A 27549-nucleotide genomic window follows, 5' to 3' on the forward strand; every position below is an offset into this window, starting at 1 on the left:
TAAATAAAATAAAAATTTTAAGCAATCCAATCTCAGAACTATGCCTTCTCCCTCATAGCATTCAAACCGGCAAAGGCCCTTTCCTTGAGTCTTCTCCAGAAACCTAACACAAGCTTAAGTCCTATAAGAAGTCATTTCTAACACCTTCTTACTGAGATGCCCTACAATTTCCCATACTGTGTGGTATCCTTTATTGCAATGAGTCAACAAGCCCAATTTTGTTTAATTACAGCTGTATTCTTGGTGCCCTTTGACAGGAGGGCATTGTCACTGGAAACTGGCAATTGGCTTTTTTTTTTTTTTTACTGAAAGATAGTGATTTTTAATTTTTTTTTATTTTTTAAAGATTTTATTTATTTATTTGACAGAGAGAGATCACAAGTAGGCAGAGAGACAGGCAGAGGGAGAGGGGGAAGCAGGCTCCCCGCTGAGCAGAGAGCCCGATGCGGGGCTCGATCCCAGGATCCTGGGATCATGACCTGAGCCGAAGGTAGACGCTTAACCCACTGAGCCACCCAGGTGCCCAAGATATTGATTTTTTAGAAAGTTAACTCAAAACAAGTTTCAAGCAGTCTGAAATCATGGTATAGGTCTGTGGGTTTGATTTGGCCCAAGGGCTGCCGGTTTGGAACTTTCAGTTGGATGATCCCTTCTGGATGTAAAGATGACTGCTATGAATAGTTAACAGCCATTAACTATCTAATCTGACCCAGGGACTGAACACATACTCGCACATGTACTGTTTTATTTCATGTTCTTTTCTACTTGAGTCATTCAGAACCCTCTGAATTCCATTCATGCTGTGCCATTCGCAAGGCTGCCTGCTGCACGTCTAACTATAAATGAGGTCAAATCCCTATTTACAGGAAGATGCTGATGTATACTGGTTCCTTCCCACTGTGAGCCTGTAGCCATAGGAACTGCGATCAAGTACACAATAACACCTCCATGATCAAATCCCCGGGGAGCAAAGTTCGTTTTCATGAAGCTGGTCTGACTAGTGAGCAATCTGGGGGACTTTCTGGGCTTCGCAGCAGTGTGCCGCCTCCTGACTTTCGGCTGGCTTTGGCGGAGAAGAAAGCAGATCTGTCTCAGGTATGGGCTTCTTCTTCTTCTTCTTTTTTTTTTTTTAAAGATTTTATTTATTTATTTGACAGACAGAGATCACAAGTAGGCAGAGAGAGAGAGAGAGAGAGAGAGAGAAGAGGAGGCAGGCTTCCCACTGAGCAGAGAGCCTGATGCGGGGCTCAATCCCAGGACCCTGAGATCATGACCTGAGCCGAAGACAGAGGCTTTGACCCACGGAGCCACCCAGGCGCCCCTCAGGTATGGGCTTCTGATTGGGAGCTGGGACTGAGCCAGGCAGGAAAAGGCCGTGGGGAAAATTCTTCCAGCCATGCTATTCCCAAGGAGAAAGCAGAAGGGCATTGTACACCAGGTTCCATGGTCTCTGAAGGCTTTACCAGTTCTCTGAGTGTATGAATGGTGCCTAGAATATAGGATTCTGCCATCACCCAGGGCATTGGCTAGAACCTTTCAGGACCCTCCCAGCACTAGAATCATAGGAGCAAGGGACCCGATTCTATGATGGTTTTGGCTTGTGACAGTGGGAGGGAACAGAAGAAATTTTAGGCTAATTGGTGGAGTTCATACCCCACTAACTCACTTCCTTTTCTGCAGCCTCGCCATTTCCCATACAATATGCCCTTCCCTCTGTTCTCCAAAAAGTCCGGGGACCCATGGCGTTCTCTAACTGCCTGAGGTGAGCCCTGGGAATCTTAAGCCCACTCAGCCCCTGACTTTCCCCTTTCCTCTGCTCTGTGGACCAAGGTTTCTGCCTCAGTTCCCCTGAATGCCAAAACAGTTTTCCTAGGACTGGAGCTAGCCCTGACTCCTTGGCATTCCAGACTCCCTTGGCCAGTGGTGGCCCTTGGAGTCAAGACTGCCTTCCTGTGCTCGTAATGTCAGGCTGAGCCTTGCCGTAAGAACTGATTACTCAGAACCCTAATTCTGAGAGTCTCTGACTGCCCCTCATGTACTATGTGGGTCATAACAGCCTGAATCAAGATGCTTTGGGTACAGACCTGTGCGCCATGGCCACATCGCTCAAGGAGTGGCTCTATGCCAGATCAGGTTCCCAGTCCAGATCCCCAGTGCCAGTCTTGCTCTCTTTACCACCAGACCATTCTGCTAACAAGACATCTCTCTGGCCAAGCTGCTCATTTTGAAAGAGATGACCAAGGAAGGTAATGAGATAAAGACAGAGACAGAGACAGACAGAGAGAGGGAGAGAAAGAGAGAGAGAGAGATTAGGACAGAGGCTCCTAAAAAAGATCTGTCATTTTTCAATCAATCAATCAATCACCTGAAACATAATGGAGGTCTGCATCTCTTTTCCTTCCTTGCCCAATATGCACCTATGAGGCTTCTTTTTATTTATTTAAAATTTTATTTATTTGTTTGACAGAGAGAGACACAGCGAGAGAGGCAGAGGGAGTGGGAGATGGAGAAGCAGGCTTCCCGCTGAGCAGGGAGCCTGATGTGGGGCTTGATCCCAGGAGCCTGGGACCATGACCTGAGCTGAACGCAGATGCTTAACGACTGAGCCACCCAGGCGCCCCTTCTTTTTATTATTTAGAAAAACTTTAATTATTATTGAAAAGCTGATACACATGATAAACAATTCAAACAATAACAGAGTATGCAGGGGTACCAGGGTGGCTCAGTGGGTTAAAGCCTCTGCCTTCAGCTCGGGTCATGATCTCAGGGTCCTGGGATCGAGTCCCGCGTCGGGCTCTCTGCTCGGTGGGGAGCCTGCTTCCTCCTCTCTCTGCCTGCCTCTCTGCCTACTTGTGATCTCTGTCAGTCAAATAAATAAATAAAATCTTTTTAAAAAATAACAGAGTATGCAGTATAAAATATGTTTTCCCCCAACCCTGACCTCTAATTCTTCTTTCTAGAGGCAGCCCCTGTCTTCAGAGTTTCTCCTTTATCTTCCTAAAACATACTACGCACATATAAGCATGTGTGTATCTAATCTCTTCCTTTTTGTGAAACACACGTTAACGTGCTATTTGTTTTCCTACATTATACTGTTTCCACTTGAATAAACTCCACCTAGAGCCTATTTCAGATCTGTACATGTAGACACGTCTCATCCTACTTAGTAGATGGATCACATTCTATTATGGCCCCACTGATGGGACAATTCCACTGGTTTTCTTTATTTGTTTTGATATTATAAACAATGCTGCGATGATTATCTTTGTAATACATCTTGAAATACAGGCGTAAGTTTGTCAGATAAATTCCGAAAGGTAGAATTTCTGTGTCAAAGATTGTGTTCACCTTGGAAGATATTTCCACTCAGTCCTGCCTGGAGCTTAAATCGGTTTAGACTCCCATCAACGCTGAGGGTGGGCCCGTTTTCCCATACCCTCAACAGCAGGGTATTTCCAGACACTCAGTCTCGGTGTGGCCTTATTATTTTATTCATCAAAATAATACATGTTGTTAGGTCCTGAGCTGTGCACAAGAATGTAGAAATTAATAGAACAGGTCCTAAACCTTGCCCTCATAACCCAGACATGCCAACTACAATATTATCTGGAAAATGCAACAACGGTACAAGGTACAAAGGTAACACAATGAAGGGAGGAGTTCATTTCATCTTTCTGAGGGAGAGTGGGGTTTGTTCACAGCTAGGGGAAACTTGGTGAAGAACCCAATATCTGAGATAGGGTTGGTTTGTTTGTTTGTTTGTTCTGAGATAGGTTTTTTTTTTTTTTTAAAGATTTTATTTATTTATTTGACAGACAGAGATCACAAGTAGGCAGAGAGGCAGGCAGAGAGAAAGAGGGAAGCAGGCTTCCTGCGGAGCAGAGAGCCCGATGCGGGGCTCGATCCCAGTACCCTGAGATCATGACCTGAGCCGAAGGCAGCAGCCCAAACCACTGAGCCACTCAGGCGCCCCTGTTCTGAGATAGGTTTTGAAGAATTCATTTATTTAACAAACATGTGCTAAGGGCCCAAGATGTGCCACACACTGTCCTGGGTTCTTAGGATATATTAGTGACAAGACAAAGATTCTTGTCCTCATAAAGCTTATGTCCTAGTGCATCAGTAATGAGTAGACATAATAAACAAGTAAATTATACAGTATGTTGCAAGGTGATAGGCACTATGGAAAAACAAAAAACACAATAGTGTAGGGGATAAGGCGTGTCCATGGTAGATGGGGAGGTGAACAGCAATTTTAAGTAAGGGGGTCACGTAGACCTTGTCAAGGAGCTGGTTTTTGAACAAAGACTTGATCAAAGCGATTTAGTTGGGAAATAGCGAAGAAAAAGCTTTCCAGGTCGTGACAACAGCCAGCACCAAGGCTCTCCGGTAAGTGTGGGCCTGACATCATAAAGAGCAGTGAGGAGGCCAGTCGACTAAGGCAGGGGAAGGACAGTAGGAGGGGGTCAGAGAGATGATATAGGCTTCAGGCCCCTGAGACAACTTTGGTTTTTCCCCTAGGTAAAATGAGAAGTCATTGCATGGTTTTAAGCAGAGAAGCAACATGATCTTCCTTTAAAAAAAAAATTTTTTTTAAGATTATTCTGGATCAGGGCATCTGGGTGACTCGGTTGGTTGAGTGTCCAACTCCTAATCTCAGCTCAGGTCTTGATCTCAGGGTCGTGAATCCAAACCCTGCATTGGGCTCCATGCTGAGCTTGGAGCCAACTTAAAAAAATTATTATGGATGTTGTATTTAGACTGTGGGATGGGGACAAAGGTAGAAGTAGAGGGTCCAGTAAGTCAGATATGAGGTAACGGGAGCTTGGACAAACATGGTGGCAGCAGAGATGGTAAGAAATGGTTGGATTCTAGATATGTGTTTGAGGTGAAGTCATAGAACTGGAAGTGGCATGAGAGAAGAAAAAAGGAGTTAAAAATGACCTCAATGGTTTTGGCCTGAGCTACTGGGAAGAAAAAAAAATGGAGTCATACTCAACTGAGATAAGAAAGCTGAAGGTAAGACAAGTTTCATGGAGAAAGACCAGGTATTCAGTTTGGGATATGTTAAGTTTCTGAGAGCTATCAGACATGCAAGTGGAGACGTCAAGGAGACGGTGAAATATATGAATGTGGTGGCTCAGTGGGTTAAGCCTCTGCCTTCGGCTCAGGTCATGATCTCAGGGTCCTGGGATCGAGTCCCGCATCAGGCTCTCTGCTCAGCGGGGAGCCTGCTTCCTCCTTCTCTCTCTCTGCCTGCCTCTCTGCCCACTTGTGATCTCTGTCAAATGAATAAATAAAATATTAAAAAAAAAAAGAGCCTCCAGGGAGTCTTGATCTTCCCTGGACGGTTTAAAAAAAAAAAAAAAAGAAATATATGACTGTGAAGTTTAGAGACAGAGGTCTACACCAGAAATATAAATTCAACATGTAAATGATGAGTCTGGGGTTTTTCAGGCAGACGAGGGTGAGGAGTGATCCACATGGAAGAAACAGCTTGAACACAGGCATGAATATTTGAATTAGCGACTTAAGTCTGGGGAACAACAGATGTACATCTCTCACTGGGTTTAGAGCTGTAGAAGATGGTGCTGCAGGGTCAGCAGGAATATGACTGCCAGGGGCCTTACGGGGCAAACCAAGAAGCTTCCATTCTACCATGGAAGCAGTGATTGGCGAATGAGCAGACGGGTATCTCAGAATGCATCGGAGAGAAGGCATTCTGGGGAACAAGTCTGGAAATGACAAGTCCTGGCAAGAGAGGTGTTGAGGACCTGCGCGAAAGCAGTGGGAAGGCCGAGCAAAGAGTGTATTTGAGGAATATCTGTAGGGCTCAGACTGACTAAATATGACGGTTCCGGAGTCAGGAAGAGGCAAGGATGACTCCAAGGTTTCGGGTTTGGTAAGAGAGCAAGCGCTGGTGGCAGCCAAGACAGGGAACGGTGCAGATCGGGCAGCAGCTGCAGACAGAACATGGGCTCACTGTGGGTCCTTTTAGATAGAGGAGGTGACATCCAGATAGCTGGAGGTGACAGCTGGATGTCAGATATATTAGCCAAAAGGCTCACTCTTGGCATTTTGGATCCATTAGAATTATTCATCAGAGGATAATTAAAACCATGAATATGAGTGTGTTTCGAATGAGGGAAGGGAACCAGTAGAGAAGAGTCCTTGATTTCTGTCTTTCCTTCCGTCACCAAGTCCCATCGCCTCTGGTGTCTTCAGTTCAACGACTTTTCTTCCATCCCACGTGATGACCTTGGCACTAGCCCATCGCATCTTCCTTGCAAGTTGGGAGCTGTTCCTAATTTCCTCTTGCCCACCACCGCCTCCTTTCGGCCCATTTCCTTATAGGAGTCAGTGATCATTTAAAAATGTATATATTACCATTTCATTATTCTTCTTAAAAATCTCGCTTGGCTTCCCGTTCCTCTTTATAATAAACTCCAGTCTCTTTACAATGCTTTGCGAGGCCCTAGCCCTGGAGTAGCTCTCCAGCCTCTTTTCATACCCGTCTCCCCTCATTCATGTTGTGTCACACCAGCGCCCTACAAGCCAGTCCTTTCTTCTCTGGATCTTCGCTCTGCTGTTCCTTCTACCCGGAATGCTCATCTCCTAGACTTTCCTACAGAAAACTTCAGGCATCAACTCAAACGTCACCTCCACACACCCATACACACACAAAAGAACAACCAAAAAAAAAAAAAAAAAAAGATCAGCATACGTCTCTGACCTACTTATTTAAAATGACCTCTTATTCCCTATATCTTTGTATTTATTTCTTTCACATCCATTTCAAAATTAGTTGTTAATTGTCTCTCTTGCTCACTACAATGGAAGCTTTATGAGGTCTGGAGTATTATCTAATTTGTTCCCCACTATAATCCTAGCATCCAGGCACAAAGAGTTAGTTGCTCTGTAAATTTTTGTTGAATGAATTCGGGTGGAAGAGCAGAGTAGGGACGACTGAGGAGCTGAGACGGATCCAGAGCCCAGGGAGGGGATTGGCCTTAGGCGGGAGGGGGGACACCTGCATGTTCCTCTGCGAACAGAGACAAGGAGGGAAGTCCGGATGAGTTCGGATGAGTGTGCAGGGAAGTGTGTATGTGGGGCTTGGGGGTATGTGGCAAGGGCAGGAAGTTCAAGGACTTCATGATTGATGCCCTCTTTCTGACGTGGTCATCAGCTGACTGGTCAGGTGGAAGTTTTAGAGGTCGGGTAAAGGATTTGAGGAGACTGGGAGAGATTTGAGACAGTGACTGAGTATGGGAGAGGGAACTCCCCCAAATTTGGAGACTACCATGGGGCAGCCGCCAGGTGAGTGTTGAGGTTGTACAGAAGGATGTGAAACAGACTTTGCTTTCAGAAATCTGCAATCCAGAGGAGGTAGACTTTGTCCAAGAAAGCTGGGAGGCAGGGGATGGGGACTATCATGGTGAATGTTACGGAGTATGTTGAGGGTGGAGACTCCAACCTGGGAGTGGGGAAAATCATTACAGAATCCGTGCCCTTCGAGGTTGGTCCCGAAGAAAGGATGTACAAGGTAGAAGTAAGTGTGTTCCACGAAGAGGACGGTACTAGCAAAGGCACGGTGGTGTGGAACGCCCGAGTGAAACGTGGAAGGTGATGCAGGAAGGCAGGGCGGAGGCTAAGCAGCGAGGGGTCTTGCATGCCCCAGGAATTAGAGCTTCACTCCCGGGTCCGCAGAGGTCTTCAGTGGAGCAGCGGAATCTTGACATTGCACGTTTAGCAAGTTGACCCAACAGGCGACGTGGGCGTTGGATTGAAGGGAGGAGGAACTGGAGGCCGTGAGAAGGGTGAGGAGACAGCTCCTGTGGTCCCAGGGAGAGAGAAGGCGTTCCCCAAGTAATCAAAGGCAGTAGGCTTGCAGAGGAAGGGAGGGATTTCAGCTCTCTCTCTCTAATGAATAAAAGCTTTAAAAACATAAAAATAGGGGCGTCTCGGTGGCTCAGTTTGATAAGCATCTGCCTTCGGCTCAGGTCCATGACCCCAGAGTCCTGAGATCAAGCCCTGTGTAGCATCTGGCTCCTTACTCGGCAGGGAACCTGCTTCTCCCTTTGCTTGCCACTCCCCCTTCCTGTACACTCCCTTCTGCTCTCTCTGGCAAATAAATAAAATCTTTAAAAAATATAAAAATTAAAAAATAAAAATAAAATAAAAAACTGTGGCAAAATACACATACAATTTACCATTTTAACCATTTTATTTACTCATTTATTTATTTATTAAAAAGATTTTTATTTATTTATTTGATGGAGAGAGAGAGAGAGAGAGAGAAAGCACACAAGCAGGGGGAGCTGTGGGCAGAGGGAAAGGGAGAAGCAGGCTCCCTGCTGAGCAGGGAGCTGGATGTTGGGGCTCCATCCCAGGACCTTGGGATCATGACCAACTGAAGGAAGACGCTTAACCGACTGAGCCACCCAGGCACCCCCATTTTAACCATTTGAAAGAGTAAAATTTAGTGCCATTAAGTACATTTACAGTGTTGTACAGTCATTACCTCTATCTAGTTCCAACATATTTTCATCACCCCAAAGGAAACCCCAGATCCATTGGGCTGTTATTTGCTAGACCCCTTCTGCCCAGCCCCTGGCAGGCACGTTCAGTCTCTATGGATTTGCCTATTCTGGATCTTTCATATAAATGGAATCCTACAATATGTGACCTTTTGTGTCCGACCTCTTTCACGGAGTATAATGTTTCCTGTGTCAGTACTTCATTCTCTTTTCTTCCCCATCATTTTTATCATGGCAAAATATACATAACCTAAGGTTTACCATTTTAACTACCTTTAAATGAACAGTTCAGCTTATGTTAATTAATTGAATTTTTAAAAAGTACGCAGTTCAGTGGCATTGTGTGCACTCACACTGCACATCACCACCGTCCACCTCCAGAACGTTTTTCATTTTCCCAGACAGAAACTCTGTACCCATTAAATAATGACTCTAAAATCTCCTTTCCCTCAAGCGCCTGGCAATCACCATTCTACATTCTGTCTCTGTGAATTTGCCTATTCTAGGGACCTCATATCAGTGGAATCATGCAGTCTGTGTCTTTTTGTGACTGGCTCATTTCATAAAGCATAATGTCCTCAGGGTGCCTCCATGCTGGAGCCTGTGTCAGGATTTCCTTCCTTTTAAAGGCTCAATAATGTTCCAGAGTGTGTGTGTGTGTGTGTGTTTTGTTTATCCATTCAGCTACTGATAGACGATTGTGTAATTTTACCTTTTGGTTGTTATGAATAGAGACACTGTGAACATTAGTGTATAGCTTTTTGTTTGAACACCTGTTTTCCACTTTGGGGGTATATGCTTAGGAGTCGAATGGCTGGGTCATATGGTAGTTCTATGTTTAATTTATTGGTTACCTGTCTCAGTGGCTTTTCTATTTTCCATTCCCAATACCCATGTACAAAGGTGTATAAGGGTTCCACATCCTCACCAACACGTGTTATTTTCTTCTCTTTATTACTATTATTATGGCCTTCCTAGTGGATGTGAAGGATTATGTCACTGTGATTTTTTTTAAGAGATTTTAGTTATTTATTTGACAGAGAGAGATCACAAGTAGGCAGAGAGGCAGGTAGAGAGAGAGGGGGAAGCAGGCTCCCTGATGAGCAGAAAACCCAACGCAGGGCTCGATCCCAGGACCCTGAGATCATGACCTGAGCTGAAGGCAGAGGCTTAACCCACTGAGCCACCCAGGCTCAGTCATTGTGATTTTGTGATTTTTATTTCGCCTGTCATTGTGATTTTGATTTGCATTTCCCTAATGACTAAGGACGCTCAGCATCTTTTCAGGTGCTTATTGGCCATTTGTAGATCTCCTTTGGAGAAATGTCTCTTCAAGTCCTTTGCCCATTTTAAAAGTTGGGTTGTTTTTTGCTGTTATTGAGTGGTAGGAATTTTTTATATAATCTATATTAGTCCCTTATCAGATACATGATTTGCAAATATTTTCTTCTGTGGGTTTTGTTTTTACTCTCTTGGTAGTACTCTTAAATACACAAAACTTATATTTTGATGAAGTCCAGTTTACCTTTTTTTAATTTTTGTTGCTCGTGTTGTTGGTGTCACATCCAAGAAATCATTGACAAGTATGTTATCTCAAAGAGTTGCTCCTCTGTTTTTTCCTGAGATTTTTATAGTTTGAGCACTTAAGTTTAGATCTTTGATTCATTTAAGTTAATTTCTTAGAAAGATATTTATTTATTTATAGCACATGCAGAGGGCGGGACAAAGGGAGAGAGAGAATATCAAACAGACTCCACACTGAGTGTAGAGTCTGATGCAGGGGTTGATCCCACCACTCTTGAGATCGTGACCTGAGGCAAAATCAAGAGTCAGACGCTCAACAGACTCAGCCACCCAGGCGCCCCATTTGAGTTAATTTTTGTTCATGGTATAAAATAAGGGTCCAACCTCATTCTTTTCATCTAGTTTTTCTTACCCCATTTATCAAAAACAGTCCTTTCTCCATTGAATGCTCTTGGCTCCCTTGTGGCAAATCAATTGAACATGTATGTAATGTTTATCTCCAGATTCTTTATTCGAGTTCATTGATTTCTGTGTCTATCCTTACGTGTGGGCCACACTGTACAGTTGGTGACTGTAGTTTGCAGTATGTTTGGAAACCAGGGACCTGAATCCTTCATCTTTGTTCCTTTTCGAGACAGTTTTATTTTACTATTTCTTTTTGGTCTGTTTCAACAATTTGTGTTTCCAGTAATTTATCCATTTCATCTAGGTTTTCTCATTTGTTACTGTACAATTGTTTATAGTATTCTCTTATAATCTATTTTCTTTTTAATTTTTTAAAAGATTTTTTAAAATTTATTTATTTGACAGAGAGAGAGCGTTTGAGCACAAGTAGGGGGAGTGGGAGAGGGAGAAGCAGGCTCCCTGCTGAGCAGGGAGACTGACATGGGACTCCATCCCAGGACCCTGGGACCATGACATGAGCCGAAGGCAGGGGCTTTAACCACTGAGCCACCCGGGCGCCCCTATTTATTGTCTTTTTGATATTAGCCATTCTGACAGCTGTGAGGTGGTATCTCCTCGTGATCTTGACTTGCATTTCCCTGATAATGAGTCATTTTGAGCATCTTTTCATGTGTCTGTTGTACATCTATATGTCTTCTTCAGAAAAATGTCTATCCAGGTCCTTTGTTCATTTTTAAATTGGATTTTGGGGGGGAGTGAGTTGTACAAGTCCTTTATATATTTTGGATATTAACCCCTTATCAGATATATCATTTACAAATATTTTCTCCCATTCACTAGGTTCCCTGTTTGTTTCATTAATGGTTTCCTTCACTGTGCACAAGTTTTTTTTTATTTTGGCATAGTCCCAATCATTTATTTTTGTTTTTGTTTCCTTTAACTGAGGAGATATATCCATATATATGTTACTAAGGCTGATGTCCAAGAGATTACTGTAGAGGCTTTTAATTTTCAATGGTTAAGTTGATCCATTTTTTTTCATTTACAGTTTCCGGTATTTATGTCTTGTGTTAGAAGATATCTTATTCCAGGTTTGCAAACATATTCTATTTTTTCCTCAACATTTGTATGTGTATGAATGTGTGTGTGTGCACACTTGTATGTGTGTATTACATGTAGCTGTTGACTACTTGAAAACCATGGATGAGTTTCCTAACATTGCTAAGCCTTGGTTTTCTCACCTGTAAAGTAGGGCTAATGCTGATTTCATTTTTTTACCGATAAGGTGACATTTGAGGGCCATTAAATGTTTGACCCATTTAGAAGTTATTCAGAAGAGAGTAGCTATTTTTTTCATATTATGGTATCATTTATTATAGTATTTGACATTTTATCATAATTTTTTGTGCATCTGTCTCTTTCACTAAGGTTTTTCATTGTTAGATATGTAGCTTCCCTCAGTGCCTAACCAAGCACCTGGCATTAAACAAGTGTCCAAATGTCGGTTGAATGAATGAATGAGTTGATTGAATAGATGAACAACACAGGATAAAACCAAGAATTTAAAGGAGAAAGATTAATTTTATCAAGCAGTCTTGATATGAAACTAAACACAAAATTGAAGTCCAATTGAAGAAACCTTCTGAAATACGTAGGGGCTCTTGTGCAAGGATGGGCTCCAAGGATGGGCTCCAAGAGGCTCCAAGAGGCTCCAAGAGGGCTGATTGAAACTGTATAAAAACATTCAGACAAAAGTGCCTTTTTCCATGGAGAAGGTCCATAGGCAGATTACTTTCCAGGAGGCCAGGGATCTTGACTACTTTGTCCACCATTGTATTCCCAGCTTCCAGAATACTGCTTGGTAGCTCAGAGATGTTTATTGAATGAATATCTGACTGAATGAATAGATTTTATTAGATTTTTTTTTTAAAGATTTTATTTATTTATTTGACAGACAGAGATCACAAGTAGACAGAGAGGCAGGCTGAGAGAGAGGAGAAAGCAGGCTCCCTGCTGAGCAGAGAGCCCCATGCGGGGCTCGATCCCAGAGTCCTGGGATCAAGTCCCACATTGGTCTCCTTGCTCGGTGGAGCCTGCTTCTCCCTTTGCCTACTTCTTCCTCTGCCTGCCTTCTGCTCCCCTTGCTTGTGCTCTCTCTGGCAAATAGTTAAATAAAATCTTAAAAAACAAAACAAAACTATGAAAAGACCCGGGGCTTGCGGAGCATACTATTTCAGGAACTGAGGTGCTGGCTGGGGAGACAAGACTGAGACTAGGGAAAGGTGACCTCACCGGCTCAGACTGGGCCGGGTGTGACTGAGAGTTGGTTGGGCAGCGACTTTTGCAGGTTTTCAGAAGAGATCTCTTGACAGGACTGAGCAAGGAGGGTCTTGTGGGAAAAGACTAGATTCAGTGTTGGGACACTTGGGTTCTGTTCTCGCTGAGGCTTAACTGGTTGGGAGACTTGGGGCAAGTCCCTTAAGCTCTCCAGACATCAGTTTAGCATCTGGAAAAGAAAGTGAGGGTGGGGGTTTATTGTTGAGTGCCTTCCAGTTTCTGTCAGCCACACTTATTTTTTTCCTTTGAGAAGAAAAGACTTCCTATGTTTGGAATTTCAATTAAGTCAATCAATGGCATTCATGAGCCACTAAGCTCAAGGGGACAGTGCCATAAATTCCCCCCCACATACACACATACACACCAAGGATTTTTTTTTAATGATTGTTATTTTTAATGGTGACAAAATATACATAACATAAAGATTTACCATCTTAACCATTTTTACTGTGCATTTTTAAGTGTAGAAATTCAGTAGTGTTAATTACATTCACCTTGTACGACTGTTACCATCATTCATCTCCAGAATTCTTTTCATCTTGCAAAACTGAGACTCTGGGGGCGCCTGGGTGGCTCAGTTGGTTGGGCAATAGCCTTCGGCTTGGGTCATGATCCTGGAGGCCTCAAAGCCCGAGTTAGGTTCCCGGCTCCACGGGGAGTCTGCTTCTCCCTCTGACCTTCTCCCCTCTCATGCTCTCACTTTCTCTCTCTCTCTCTCAAATAAATAAATAAAATCTTTAAAAACAAAACAAAACTGAGACTTTGTACCCATTAAACAATAATAACTCCCCATTCCTGTTCTCCCCCAACCCCCCGCCAGCCCCTGGCAACCACCATTCTTTCTGTCTCTATGATTTTTTTAAGATTTTATTTTATTTGAGAGAACGCATATGTGCATGAGCATGAGAGAGAGCGAGCAAGCAGGAGCAGGGGAAGGGGGAGGAGCAGAGGGAGAAACAGAATCCCCGTAAGCAGGGAGCCCGATGGCTTGATCCCAGCACCCTGGGATCATGACCCAAGCGGAAGACAGAGCCACCCACGTGCCCCAGTCTCTATGATTTTGACTACTCTAATTCCATGTATCTGTGGAATCTTGTAGTATTTCTCTTTTTGTGACTGGCTTATTTCCCTTAGCAAAGTGTCCTCAAACTCCATCCATGTTACAGCATGTATCAGAATTTCCTTCCTTTCAAAGGCTAAATAATATTTCATTGTATGTATAATCCATATTTTGTCTATCCATTCATCTGTTGACGGACCCTTGGGTTGCTTCCACCTTTTAGCTCTTGTGAAGAATGCTGCTATGAACATGGGTATACAAATATTTTTTAGAGGTTTGCTTTCAGTTCTTTGGGGTATATACCCAAAGTGGAGTTGCTGGATAGTATGGTAATTCTATTTTTTTTTAATGTTTTTTTAACTAATCTCTACACCCAGTGTGGGACTCAAACTCACAACCCCAAAACCAAGAGTCACACACTCCACTGACTGAGCCAGGCAGGTGCCCTTCATAATTCTATTTTTAATTTTTTGAAGAGCCAACATTCTGTTTTCCCTAGTGGCTGTACCATTTTTTTAATTTAAAAATTTTTATAAAGATTTTATTTATTTGACAGAGAAAGACACAGCGAGAGAGGGAACACAAGCAGGGGGAGTGGGAGAGGGAGAAGCAGGCTTCCCGCATGGAGCCCAATCTGGGGTTGACCTGAGCTGAAGGCAGATGCTTAAGGACTGAGCCACCCAGGCACCCCAGTTGTACCATTTTAAATTCCCACTCACAGCGCAAAAGGGTTCTAATTTCTCCACAGCCTTGTTAACACTTCTTTTCTTTTCTTTAACAGTAGCCACCCAATAGCTGTGAGATGTATCTAATTGGGGTTTTCATTTGCATTTCCCTAATGATAATGTTGAGTTTCTCTTCCTGTGCCTATCGGCCTTTGGAGAAATATCTTCAAGTCCTTTGCCTACTTTTTAACCAGAAATTTTGTTGTTGTGTTACACCATTAAGAATTCTTTACATATTCGGGGCGCCTGGGTGGCTCAGTTGGTTGAGCGACTGCCTTCGGCTCAGGTCATGATCCCGGACTCCCAGGATCGAGTCCCACATCGGGCTCCCAGCTCCTTGGGGAGTCTGTTTCTCCCTCTGATCTTCTCCCCTCTCATGCTCTCTCTCACTCACTCTCTCTCAAATAAATAAATAAAATCTTTAAAAAAAATTTTTTTTTAAAAATAAATAATAAATAAAAAAAGAATTCTTTACATATTCTAGGGGCACCTGGGTGGCTCAGTGGGTTAAGCCTCTGCCTTCAGCTCAGGTCATGATCTCAGGGTCCTGGGATTGAGCCCCCGCATCGGGCTCTCTGCTCAGCGGGGAGCCTGCCCCCCACCCTGCCTCTCTGCATACTTGTGATCTTTGTCTGTCAAATAAATAAATAAAATCTTTTTAAAAAATTCTTTGCATATTCTATATATCATTTACTCTTTAGCAGTAAATATTTGCAAAGCAAATTTGCAAACCCATTTCATGGGTTGCCTTTTCACTCCGTTGTGTCCTTTGATGCACAGAAATTTTGATGTAGTCCACTTACCTTTTTTTTTTTTTTCTGCCTGTGCTTTGGGTGTCATACCCAAGAAATCATTGCCAAATCCAATGTCATGAAGCTTTCCTGTTTTCTTCTAAGAGTTTTATACTTCCAGCTCTTACATGTAGATCTTTGGTGCATTATGAATTAAGTTTTGTTAAGTGGTGTAAAGTAACAGTTTAACTTCATTCTTTCACATGTGAATATCCGGTTCCCAATACCGTTTGTTGAAAAGACTAGATTTACCTCAAGGAATGGTCCTGGCACCCTTGTTGAATCTTATTTTACCCTATGGGAAAGGGTTTGGGAAGCGGTCACACGAGTGACCCGGTCTCTGTCGTAGCAACTCGCTAGAGCTGAATACTAAGACTTTGTTTGAAAGAGCATTTGCCCAGCGCAGTTCAGTGCTCAGCGCACACTGGGCCCATGTTCTCCCGCACTTGGTCTCTCTTTTTTTTTTTTTTAAGGATTTTATTTATTTATTTGACACAGAGAGATCACAAGTAGGCAGAGAGGCAGGCAGAGAGAGACAGAGGGAAGCAGGGTCCCTGCTTTGAGAGAGCCCGATGCGGGGCTCGATCCCAGGACCCTGGGATCATGACCTGAGCCGAAGGCAGAGGCTTCACCCACTGGGCCCCCCGGCGCCCCCCACACTTGGTCTCTTAAGCTTCCCATCCAACCAGCGAGGTAGGTGGGCTGAACCCCTTCACCAAACTCCGCTCCCCAAGGGAGCACGGTCCCGACTCGCGCGGAGCCAGTACAAGGTTAGGCTGTGAGCCCCGGGCGCCGCTGCTTCGGGGAAGGCGGCCTTTGGTGACCCGGGCAGACGCGAGCCTCTACTGAGCGGGCCGGCAGCGGCAGGAACCTAGGCATGAGGGTCGCCCGAAAACCAGGGCTCCACGCGCGAGTGCAGGGAAAAGCGCAGCCCGAAGAGTCGCAAGGCCGGGAGCCCCGGGCGGGAGGTTCGCCCCACCCCGCCCCCAGCCGCGCGGACCCCGATTCGGACCCGGAGCCAGGGCGCGGCTGGGCTGTGCGATGGGCGCGGGAGGGGCGCGGGCCACCGAAAAATGCCTGCTCCGCGACTCTCGCTCAAAGGCGCCCCAGTGTCCCCGGAGTGCGGCTTCGGCGCCGACAACGTCCCCACAGTCCGCTCCTTTGCCGTCTCTCCGCCGACTCACCTGCCGCGGAGGACGTTCCGCTCCGCGGCCCCCTCGCGGGCTTCCTCCTTGGTACGCCCCCGCCCAGCCTGGGCGGGGCCCGGAAGCCGCCCGCGGGGCCAGCGCGCATGCGCCTCCCCGCGGGGGGTGGGGCGAGCGCGGACCCCGCCCCTTCGCGGCTCCACGCGTGACGTCGCGGGGGGCGCCGGCCTCCGCCCGGCTGCGAGCGGTGAGAGGGAGCGGCAGGCGGAGCCGACGCCGCAGGCGCGGGAAGGGATGGTGCGGGTGTCGAGCTCCCGCAGGAGGGGCTTTGCGGGGCGGAGGGGAGGCCCAGGGGCACCCCCTGCGGCTGGACTCAGGCTCCGCCCTCCGCCTCCGTGCTTCCTCCCCCTCCCCGGAGGAGCCGGGACGGGAGGCCGGGCGGGGACTGGGCGCTGGGGACACCCGCATTTCCCTGGAGCCCGCCTCCCCCCCCCCACCCCGTATGTCGGTCCCGTCTTCCAGGGGTTCCTTTTCATCAGCCTGTGGCTTCCTGCCTGGGAAAGGGCGCTCCACCCGGACGCAGAGGACGGGTTTCCGAGCGCGGCCCCGCCACCCCTCTGTGAAAGTCCCCGCGTCTCAGTTTCCACGACCGTATTTTTTTACCTTGCTTGGCCTAGTTTTCAAGTTCAGTATGACACGGTGAAACAGAAAGGCAGTGGACATGACCGAGTTCCTGCAAGGCCGCGTGCTCTGCAAGCCTGCTTGACCCGTCCCGTCTCGCCCCCACTATTGGCCGTTCTGTCGCAGGTCCCGACCCTCACCGAGGTTAGCTGACTTTCTCGCATCGCCAGTGAGTGGCGGAGGAGGACACGGACGGAACCGTTCGTGCTCCCCACTGAAGTTCTTTTCAGCAGACACTCCCTTTGTCTGGGCTGTAGGATGGAGCTGTTCCTCAGCCAAACCTTAGCCCCACAGCAGCTGCTTCCTGAATTTCTCCCCTTGAGAATTCTCCTTTTGGGTTCCTCTTCCCAGCACAGTGTGCTCTGCTTTGCTTCTGCCTTGATTACTTCAGAAATCAGCTGCAGCAAACATCCATCAACTGGTGCAGAGGGGTGAACACTTGAGCCCTAGGTTCTTGTCCTGGCTCTGCCACTTCGTGACCTTGGGCAAGCCCCTTGTCTGTTTAGTGCTTTAGTTTCCCTTTGAATAGAATGGGTAAGTGCCTTCTGACTGGCAGGCTCTCGTCCAGTTCTCCCCTCCTGTCCTCCAGCAGGCTCTCCGTGGAGGCCCGGACCCTTCTCCTCCCCATGGGCAGCTGCCAGGCAGGGCACAACCTGCATCTCTGTCTGGCCCACCACCCACCTCTGGTCTGTGCCACTTTGATCCTGCTGCTTCTCGGCCTGTCAGGCCTGGGCCTTGGCGGCTTCCTCCTCACCCACAGCACTGGCTTGCGCAGCCCCGACATCCCTCAGGTGAGTACCTTCTTCATCCTTTTCACAGGTCCTTGCTCGTGCTGCTCATCTCACCTCTCTCCCACCTTTCTTTTGCACACAGGACTGGGTCTCTTTCTTGAGATCTTTTGGCCAGCTGACCCTGTGCCCCGTGAATGGGACAGTCACGGGGAAGTGGCATGGGCCTCAGGTCGTGGGCTTACTGACCACCTTGAACTTCGGAGATGGTCCAGACAGGAACAAGACACAGACATTCCAAACTATGGTCCAGGGTAGTCACATGGGATTGAAAGGTGAGATCAAAGAGCCCTGTGGGTTGGGCATCAGAACACTTGGGGCTGGGTTCTGTCTCTGACTTCTCCAGGCTGGTGACCTTGGACATATCCCAAGGCCTTAGTCGCTTCTGCTGTAGTGAGGGCTACATTCTTTCAGTAACTACCGTGATACCCTGTGGGTTCCCTGTAGGTGTTTGCTCTTTGCCCTTCCAGCTCTGAGGTTCTTTGAGTCTTTCCTTGGAGGTGTGATGAGATGGGGTAGATCTGCCCTAATGTTCTTTCTCTTCCTTCTTTATCCCGCTGGCTTACTCCTCTTAGAGGCACCTTCTTGTTCCGCAGGGATGTTCAAGAAGCATGTCCTGTTCAATTAACCAAGTGCATTGAGTGCCTGCTCTGTTCTTAGCACAGCTGTGTGTGCTGTGGAGGATGGAGGACACAGAAAAAATTAGACGTCATCCATTCCCACAGAGCTTAGAGTCTTCTGGGAAAATGATCGGGGCTGGGGGGGTGGGGCGGGTGTCAGTGGATGCCGTTGATTCCTGTGTGGGATTTGGCCTCAGGTTCCTTGTCTGAAATCGGAGAGATGAAAAGGGAGGAGAGAAAGGCGGGACTCTGTCTTCCGATGCTATCATTCGAATATTCTCTTGTGAATTTTGTGGGGGGGCATGCAGGGGAAGGTCTCTAATGTCCAGGTGTACATCTGTGTGGTCAAAGAGAGTAAAGGAAGGTGTCTGATACATACAGACTTGAGATGGTCTTTCCTGTTCTTTTTATTTTGTAAATATATGTACCTCAGCTGTATTGAGATAGGATCATATAACATAAAATTCACACATTTAAAAGGTACGATTCAGTGGCTTTTCGTATCGTCCCAGAAGTGTGCAGCTACCACCACAATCAATTTTAGAGCACGTCATTCCGTTAGCAGTTGCTCCCCTTTTCCTCCTAGCTTCCCAGACCCAGGCAACTACTAACTTTTCTTTTTCTGTGGATTTGCTCATTCGGAACATTTCATACAATGTGTGTTGTTTTGTGACTGGCTTCTTTCAATCAGTATGTTTCCAGGGTCCATCCATGTCATAGCACGCATCCGTATTCTGTGTTTCTGTTGCTGAATAACATCCATTGTATGGATATTCCACATCTTAATTATGCATTCATCAGTTGTTTGACATTTAAATTGTTCTTACTTTTTGACTATTACAGACAATGCTGCTGTCAGCATTCGCATACAAGATTCTGTGTGATCGTACATTTTCATTTCTCTTGGGGGAAATAAAATACCAAGAAGTGGAATTCCTGGGTCATATTATAACTATGTGTTTAATCTTTTGAGGAGCTGACAGACTGTTTTCCAAGGCGGCTGTACCATTTTGTGTTTCCCCGCAGCAGTGTGTGAATTCCAGTTTCTCCATGTCCTTACCAACACTTGTTATTATCTTTTTTAAATTCTGGCCATCCTAGTCATTGGGAAGTAGTATCTTACTGTGGTTCTGATTGGCATGGCTCATGATACTGAGCATTTTTTTATGGCTTCTCATTTGTCTATCCTCTTTGAAGAAATGTATATTCAGAGTTTTGCCTTTTAAAAAAATTTGGATAATTTGCCTTTTAATTATTGAGTTGTAAGAGTTGTTTGTTTTCCTAGACACAAGGCTCTCTCTTTTTTTTAAAGATACTATGTGTTTATTTGACAGACAGAGATCACAAGTAGGCAGAGAGGCAGGCAGAGAGAGAGGGGAAGCAGGCTCCCTGCTGAGCAGAGAGCCCAATGTGGGGCTCCATCCCAGGACCCTGGGTCCATGACCTGAGCCGAAGGCAGAGGCTTTAACCTACTGAGCCACCCAGGCGCCCCTAGATACAAGTCTCTTATCTGATGTATGATTTGCGCATATTTTATCCCATTCTCTGGGTTCTCTTATCACTTTGTTGATGGTGTTCTTTTTTTTTTTTTTTCATTTAAGATGTTTTTTGAGAGAAAGAGAGTACAAGCAGGAGGGGGCAGGGGGCAGAAAGAGAGGGAGAAGGAGACTCCCTGCTGAGCAGCATGCCCAATGTGGGGCTGGATCCCAGGATTTGGGGATCATGACCTGTGCCAAAGGCAGTCACTTAACCAACTAGCCACCCAGGCACCCCAAAGTTTTGTTTTAGGGGTTTTTTTTGTTTGTTTGCTTGTGCTTTTAGTGTCTTGGTTAAGCAGAGCTTTGCCTAACTCCACCTCACGAAGATTTACCCCCATCTTTTCTATTAAAGTTTTATAGTTTTAACGCTTACATTTAGCTGTAGGATCCATTTCGAGTTCACTTTTGTGAATGGTGTGAGGACGGGGTTCAGCTTTGTTCTTTTGCAAGTGGCTCTCCAGTTGTCCCAGCATGTTTTGTTGAAAAGACAGTTCTTTCCTTTGAATAGTCTTGGCACCGTTACTGACAATCAGTTGACCGTGGATGTATATATAGGTTTATTTCTGGACTCTCAGTTCTGTTCCACTGATTTACGTGTCTGTCCTGATGGTCGTTCCATACTCTTAATTACCGCAGCTTTGTATTAAGTTTCAAATCAGAAAATGTGAGTCCTCCAAGTTTGTTCTCCTTTTTAAAAATTCTTTTGCTTATTCCAGATCCCTTTAATTACATGTGGATTTTAGAATCAGCTTCTCAAGTTCTGCTTCTGCAGACAAGCCCTGTTCTTTTTATAATGGTTAGAAACAGAATAAAAATACGACTGCATTATCTAAGCAATAATTATTGAGCACCTACTATATACCAAGCAAGGGGAATATAGAGACATGTAAGACATGGGCCTTGGCCTCGAGCAGCTTACAAAGTCTAGCAAGGATACAGATATGAACAGAAGCAAATACCTTTAAACGTGTGAAGGAGCATACAGGTTATAGTGGGAATACTCAGGAGTCTGTCACGCAGGGTTAGTGAAGAGGCTTTTCCAAGGATTCAGTGCTGGAGCCGAGGCTTGAGGGAGAGTTAGGAGTGTGCTCTTCCAAGCATATGCAAAGGCATGCCGAGGGGAACTATAATAACATGTTTGAGAACTCCAAGGGGTTCAGTTCGAGTGCTGCAGGGGAAGGAGTGTTGAATGAGTGGCAAAAGATGTATTTGAGGAAGCAGACAGAATCCTCTGGAGGGTCTCACGTGCCAAGCTCAGGTAGTTGAACTTTATCTAGTGCATTGGGCAAACTCAAATTTTTGTCAGGAAAACAGTATGAGTTTGTTGCTGTTCTTTGACAAAGCTCACACTCTGTTGGCTGACTGCCTGGTAGGAGTGTGTCCAGTGGCAGGAAGACAGGTAGGAGGTGGTTACAATAGAAAGAAGATGAGGTCACCCAAACTAAGACAATGCCGTGAAAGAAGGGGACTGATCCTAGAGAGAAGTTGACAGTGGGTGGACTTGGTCGATGGTTCGATCTGGGGAATGTAGAGAAACAGGGGACCGTTCTCTTGGAAAGTTTGCATGTAGATTTTTTATAGTCATTATGATGTATGTATACACACCCACAATATATACACACACATACATACACAGGGGTTTGTATTTCTCTTTTTTCACTTATGACATCATTTTCTTAGTTTCTGCCTGGTCTGAACATTATTATTTTAATGGATGTACACCAATGGACCTGGAAAGATCCATTAAGTGGTTGGACCATCATTTGTAACTCTTTTCCTAGTGTTAAACATCTTATCGCTTCCTATTTTGTGTGTGTGTGTGTGAAACACAGTAAACATCTTGGTATACTTGGCATCTTTCTTTTGAATCCTTTCCTTACGATGAGTTTCTGTAAATGGTATTACTGAGTCAAAGGGTATGGACCTTTTTTTAATAGATTTGTTTTGTTGTGGATTCGGACCACAAAGAAGTATAAAAAGCCCACGTAAAAATCCGTCTCACCTCTCCTGCAGTGTCCACAGTTTTTTTTTTTTTTTTTAAAGATTTTATTTATTTGACAGAGAGACACAGTGAACAGCGAGAGAGGGAACACTAGCAGGGGAAGTGGGAGAAGGAGAAGCAGGCTTCCTGCCGAGCAAGGAGCCCGATGCGGGGTGCGATCCTAAGACCCTGGGATCATGACCTGAGCCGAAGGCAGCAGCCTAATGGCTGAGCCACCCGCGTGCCTTCTCAGGCACAGTCTGTATCCATTTAAAATTGTGATAGATGCAGCCACATTGTCTTCTAAAAGGTGTCACTCACTGAGAGTGCCCATTTCCCTACATCTTCAGCAACTCATTATTATTTATTTATTTATTTTTAAATATTTTATTTATTTATTTGACAGAGAGAGCACAAGCAAAGGGAGAAGCAGGCAGAGGAAGAAGCAGGCTCCCCACTAAGCAAGGGAGCCCGATGCGGGGCTCGATCCCAGGACCCTGGGACCATGACTGAGCCACCCAGGTGCCCCAGCAACTCTTGTTATTATCAGTCTTTTTAATTTTTACCAATTTAATGAGCAAAGAAATTGCCTGATTGTTTTCATGTACTTTCTTCTGATTGTGAGTGAGGTTGACTATCTTCTTGTAGGTTTATTGGCCATTTTCATGCCTCCATGAATTTTCTGTTCTTTCCTTTGCTCATTTGTCTTTTAAGTTGCTTGTCTTTATGTTTTTGATTTTTAGAAGATTCTTATATATTCTGGATTGTAAACCTTTTTGCCAATTAAATATAGACATTTTGGGGCACCTGGGTGGCTCAGCCTGTCAAGCATTTAGCTCTTGGTTTTAGCTCAGGTAAGGATCCCATGGGTTATGAGATCAAGTCCCATGAGCTCCTTGCTCAGAGGGTAGTCTGCTTGAAGTTTCTCCTGCTGCCCCCCCCCAATAAATAAATCTTTTTTTTTTTAAGATTTTATTTATTTATTTATTTGACAGAGATCACAAGTAGGCAGAGAGGCAGGCAGAGGCGGTGGGGGTGGTGGGGAAGCAGGCTCCCCACCAAGCAGAGAGCCCAATGTGGGGCTCGATCCCAGGACCCTGAGATCATGACCTGAGCCGAAGGCAGAGGCTTAACCCACTGAGCCACCTAGGTGCCCCCCAATAAATAAATCTTTACAAAAAATGGATAGGTATTTTTTTTTAAGATTTTATTTATTTGACAAAGAGATCACAAGTAGAGAGGCAGCAGAGAGAGAGAGGGAAGCAGGTCCCCCGCTGGAGCAGAGAGCCCGATGCGGGACTCGATCCCAGGACCCTGAGATCATGACCTGAGGGAAAGGCAGCGGCTTAATTCACTGAGCCACCCAGGCGCCCCTGGATAGGTATTTTTATCCATTCTGTTACTTTTTTTTTTTTTTCATTACCTTTCATCTTTGAGAAGCCTTCAACTGTTACGAAGTTAAGTTTATTGCTCGCATTCTTTGCTTAGGCTTGTCAAGGTCTTGTGTCTTTTTTAGGAAGGCCTTCCCCACTGTAAACTTAGAAAATATTCTTCTGAATTTTCTTTGGGTTTTGTTTTGTTTAATTTGTTTGTATAGGTCTCTAGCACATCTGGACTTTATTTTATAGTATGAGATGAGTCTGACTCTCCCCCCCCCCCAATGGAAATTGTCCCAAGGGCATTGACGAAATAGACCATCCTTTCCCTGCTAATTTGAAATGGGATGTGAACCTTTTCATGGATTTTGGTACCTACGAGGAAACTGCTTTCTCAAAAGGGACAGACTCCTTTATACAGACTGACATTGGCAATGTGTGTCTGCCCCAGTTTCACTGCAACTTCGTGAGCACTGGCGGGATTGTTTTACTGATTGTAAGCAAAGTTAATTTTTTGTTTATACGGATACATAGTTATTGTTATTTCTTATTGACCCAGTGATAGTGTACAGAGTACGTTATTGAATGCCAAAACAGCTGGTACTGAAGGAAGCCTTAGAAATGAATGGAAGTCTGAAGATAAATAGCTTCCACCCCGCCCTCCAACTTCTTCCACTGCCTCTCCTGTGCCTCTCGCAGGATCTTCTGCGGAAGAGCAGGTCCTCATTACTGCCAGAGTGACCACAGAAAGGACCCCAGGAACGTGCCTGTATTTTAGTGCTGCTTCAGAAATCCTGCCCTCCAGCCAGCCGCCCCTCTCCTGCTCAGAGGAGGGAACAGGAAATGCCACCTTGAGTCTTCGGACGACTGAGGAGTGTGTCAGCGTCTGGAGCCACGAAGGCCTTGTGCTCACCAAGCTGCTCACCTCGGTAAGAGCCTCGGGTTTTTGGGATTTCATACAGTGCCGGCTGAATGCTCTGCCTTGAAGGCCACTGAGGGCAGTTTTACCTAATAGAAAAGGCACAGGCTCTTTAATTTTGCCCCAGAGGCTGTGTGACCTTGAGCAAGCATCTGAGCCTCTCTGAGCCTCAGCATCCTCCTCTGTAAAATGGAAAACACGATACTATCTCCTGATGCCAACAAATAAAGGTGAATGAGAATGAATGTCAGGTGCCCAGTACAGCGCCTGCTGCGTCACAGAGATTGGATGAGTGAGAGCTATTACTGTTAACGATGGTCTTTAAACAGAATAAAATATGATCTCCACCTTAAAGGAATGCAGAAGCTGTAATGAGAGGCTGAATGGGCTAATCGCTATCATAGAGATGTTATTCAAACACAGAGTAAGGAGCAATTAACCCTAACTTGAACATTTATGGAGAGTGCTTCACAGAGAAGGTGGCATTTAAGAAAGAGAATTGTGTACAGTAGTTTATAATGTACAAAGTGCTTTCAGGTTCATTATCTCATTTGATCTTAAAACAGCCTTTTGAGGTAGCTGTTTTTATCCCATTTTACAGACGAGGAAACAGGCTTAGAGAGAGGGAGTGAATTGCCCCAGGCCACATAGCTGGTTAAGTGGCAGACCCAGGATTACAGCCTGTGCCTTCTGACTGCAGTCCCGGGCTGTGTCTGCCCTTTCAGGGTGACCCTGGAGGAGGAGGAAGATGTGGGCAGAGAATGCAATAGAGGGGATTCTGGAGACGAGACATAAATCCCAGGCCAAAGGACCCGCGTGAGCACCGACCTAGAGATGGAAAAGTGTCTGGCCTTCGAGGGCACTCCATAAGGAGGGGCTTAGGAAAGACTGAGGGGAAGAGACAGGAGAGAGGCAGGGGCCTTACTGTGAGGCTCCGTAACTTGAGGCTAAAACACTGTGACTTAATACTGCAGGCCATGGGGGCCACTGATGCTGGGTGAGAGGGACCGACTGAGCGGAGGAGACAGGAGGCTGCTGCGTGCTTTTCCCTCACATGTGCAAAGACCCCATGGGGAACACCACTCGGGAGCTTAAACCAGAGAAAATACTGGTTTCCAGACCTAGCCCTGCTCGAGCATATTTAAAATGGCAGTAGTGAACTTTCCTATCTCATGGAGACATTAGAGCGGCTCGCCTCGATGGTTAGGTGAGAAAGCAGTTCATAGACCATTGAGACAATTAGCTTGTATGGAAATTACATTTTCCATTTGGTTGCTCCTTGGATATAGAGAGCCCTCTCCCCCCACAGGGGCTTTTCTCTATAGCTCTTGGCCCCGGGGATAAAATGTCTTCCCAGGAGAAGATATTCATTCCCCCTTTCCCTTTGCCGGTCCTTAGGAGGAGCTGGCTCTGTGTGGCTCCAGGTTGCTTGTTTTGGGCTCCTTCCTGCTTCTCTTCTGTGGCCTTCTCTGCTGTCTCACTGCTGTGTGCTTCCACCCGCGCCGGGAGTCCCACTGGTCTAGAACGCGGCTCTGAGGGCGCTGGCCTAGTTCCCGTCTTGTTCTCAGGTAAGGTTCTTTGCCCCAGTCCTGTGGGAGTAGGGGATGGGGTAGACGTGGCAATTATAACTGAGATAGGGTTGTTCATAAACAAAGTGGTTTTACTTATTTCTGAACTTCATGTTCATACTCTTCTGTGACCGCCTTCGTTCGGTGAACATGTGGATTTTGAGATTCATCCGTAGCTGTAGTTCATATCCAAGCTTTCTGGCAACCGTGGTGAGCTAACAGGATTCAGATCTGAGGATGCATCCTGGATATGAATTCTGTTTATTTTGCTTTTGTCCTGGAATCCTGATACCCAGTTTCATGATGCAAATTTTGTAAAACTCACCTTGAACAGGATAAAAGGATTGATGACGCCCTTCTACTAGGCACAAAGTATGTGCCGAAGCGTTTTACATACACTTTCTCTTTTCCATCAGCCTTCATTGCATTTAGAAAAAGTTGAGTTTGCTAACAGTCTTTGGAGGACCACACCTAACAAAGGTGGCAGTGGGCGGGCAACATTTTGGCTAACTAGTCCATGTGTCCGCTCATTAAGGAAAGAATATTTCTATCAAAAGTCTCACTCTGTCAGGTGGAAGTCATATAATTTGAGAGTTATCTGGTGTGCACCCAGCTCTTAAACTGTTCTCAGCTTCAATAAGTAGCTGCGGTACCCTAGGAGATAGCCATGGGAGAAGCAGAAGCAGCCCAAGCGCAGGGAATGGCTCTGGCCAGAGGAACTGGGCGCTCAAGGTCCACATTGCTAATTTTGCTCAGGGCTAGGCTCCACCTACTTGGGATAGGAGATAGTGGAACCCTCCTAGCTTTTCTTAGATCTGAGTGGACTGGGAAATGAAGGCTTTCTGGCTCCTGGCAGATCCTGGGGGTCTGAAGGGCCCGCCCAGTTGGGATGAGTGCTTGTACCCATCTGTAGTCACTACTTCCTCTGCTCCTTCCACACTTTTTTTTTTTTTTTTAAGATTTTATTTATTTGACAGAGAAAAAGATCACAAGTAGGCAGAGAGGCAGGCAGAGGGATGCGGGGGAACAGAGAGCCCGATGTGGGACTCGATCCCAGGACCCCTGGGACCATGACCTGAGCCACCGAGGCGCCCCCTTCCTCACTCTTTACAGCCACCCCAGCGCTTCCCCCAAGAGCCCTCTAATCTGTCCTGTTTGTTTTTTCATTTAAGATTGTTATTTATTTATGTGTGAGACAGAGCGAGAGGGAGAGCCACATGAGTAGGGGGAGAAGCAGAGGCGAAGGGAGAAGCAGACCCCCACTGAGCAGGGACCCCCACAGGGGGCTGGATCCCAGGACTCCAGGACCATGACCTGAACTGAAGGCAGGTGCTTAACCAGCTGAGCCTCCCAGGCGCCCCTCTGCCCGTTTTTAATCTTCTTTTTCTCCAGGTGTGAATCAACTTCTCCGGACTTTGTTCTAAGTTGGAAGAAATGGTACCAAAAAATGGGGAGCTGGAATGTGGGGGAAAATAAAAGGCTTTTTTGCCCAGTGTTGCCCGCGGTGTTTACTGGGGGGGGTTGAGGTGGGCATTTCGGGGTCGACAGGTTTGG

At 45.8% G+C, this 27549-nt stretch overlaps 1 protein-coding gene across 6 annotated transcripts; it reads left to right on the forward strand.

The window, feature by feature from the left end:
* The first annotated feature begins 513 nt into the window (after nucleotides 1–513).
* On the forward strand, nucleotides 514–26932 carry TMEM219 (transmembrane protein 219). Of its 6 annotated transcripts, none has more exons than XM_032327865.1 (5): nucleotides 514–1095; nucleotides 17798–17996; nucleotides 18079–18268; nucleotides 24208–24437; nucleotides 25826–26932. In XM_032327865.1, exons 2-5 carry the CDS (start codon nucleotides 17832–17834, stop codon nucleotides 25961–25963), a joined length of 723 nt encoding a protein of 240 aa, XP_032183756.1. In that variant the 5' UTR covers nucleotides 514–1095; nucleotides 17798–17831; the 3' UTR covers nucleotides 25964–26932. The 6 variants fall into 6 exon arrangements, with proteins under 6 accessions (XP_032183756.1, XP_032183753.1, XP_032183754.1 ...); XM_032327862.1 differs by lacking the exon at nucleotides 514–1095 and adding an exon at nucleotides 16665–16771 and having other exon boundaries at nucleotides 25826–26931; XM_032327863.1 differs by lacking the exon at nucleotides 514–1095 and adding an exon at nucleotides 16678–16771 and having other exon boundaries at nucleotides 17795–17996.
* The last annotated feature ends 617 nt before the right edge of the window (nucleotides 26933–27549 follow it).

This window comes from Mustela erminea, chromosome 20 (genome assembly GCF_009829155.1).
Source record: "Mustela erminea isolate mMusErm1 chromosome 20, mMusErm1.Pri, whole genome shotgun sequence".
NCBI lineage: Eukaryota > Metazoa > Chordata > Mammalia > Carnivora > Mustelidae > Mustela > Mustela erminea.

Coding starts and splice junctions, on each gene's coding strand:
- TMEM219 (XM_032327861.1), top strand. CDS start 17,736: ATGGGTAAGTGCCTTCTGACTGGCAGGCTCTCGTCCAGTTCTCCCCTC. Junction 18,269..24,207: donor TAGTCACATGGGATTGAAAG/GTGAGATCAAAG, acceptor TGCCTCTCGCAG/GATCTTCTGCGGAAGAGCAG. Junction 24,438..25,825: donor TCACCAAGCTGCTCACCTCG/GTAAGAGCCTCG, acceptor GCCGGTCCTTAG/GAGGAGCTGGCTCTGTGTGG.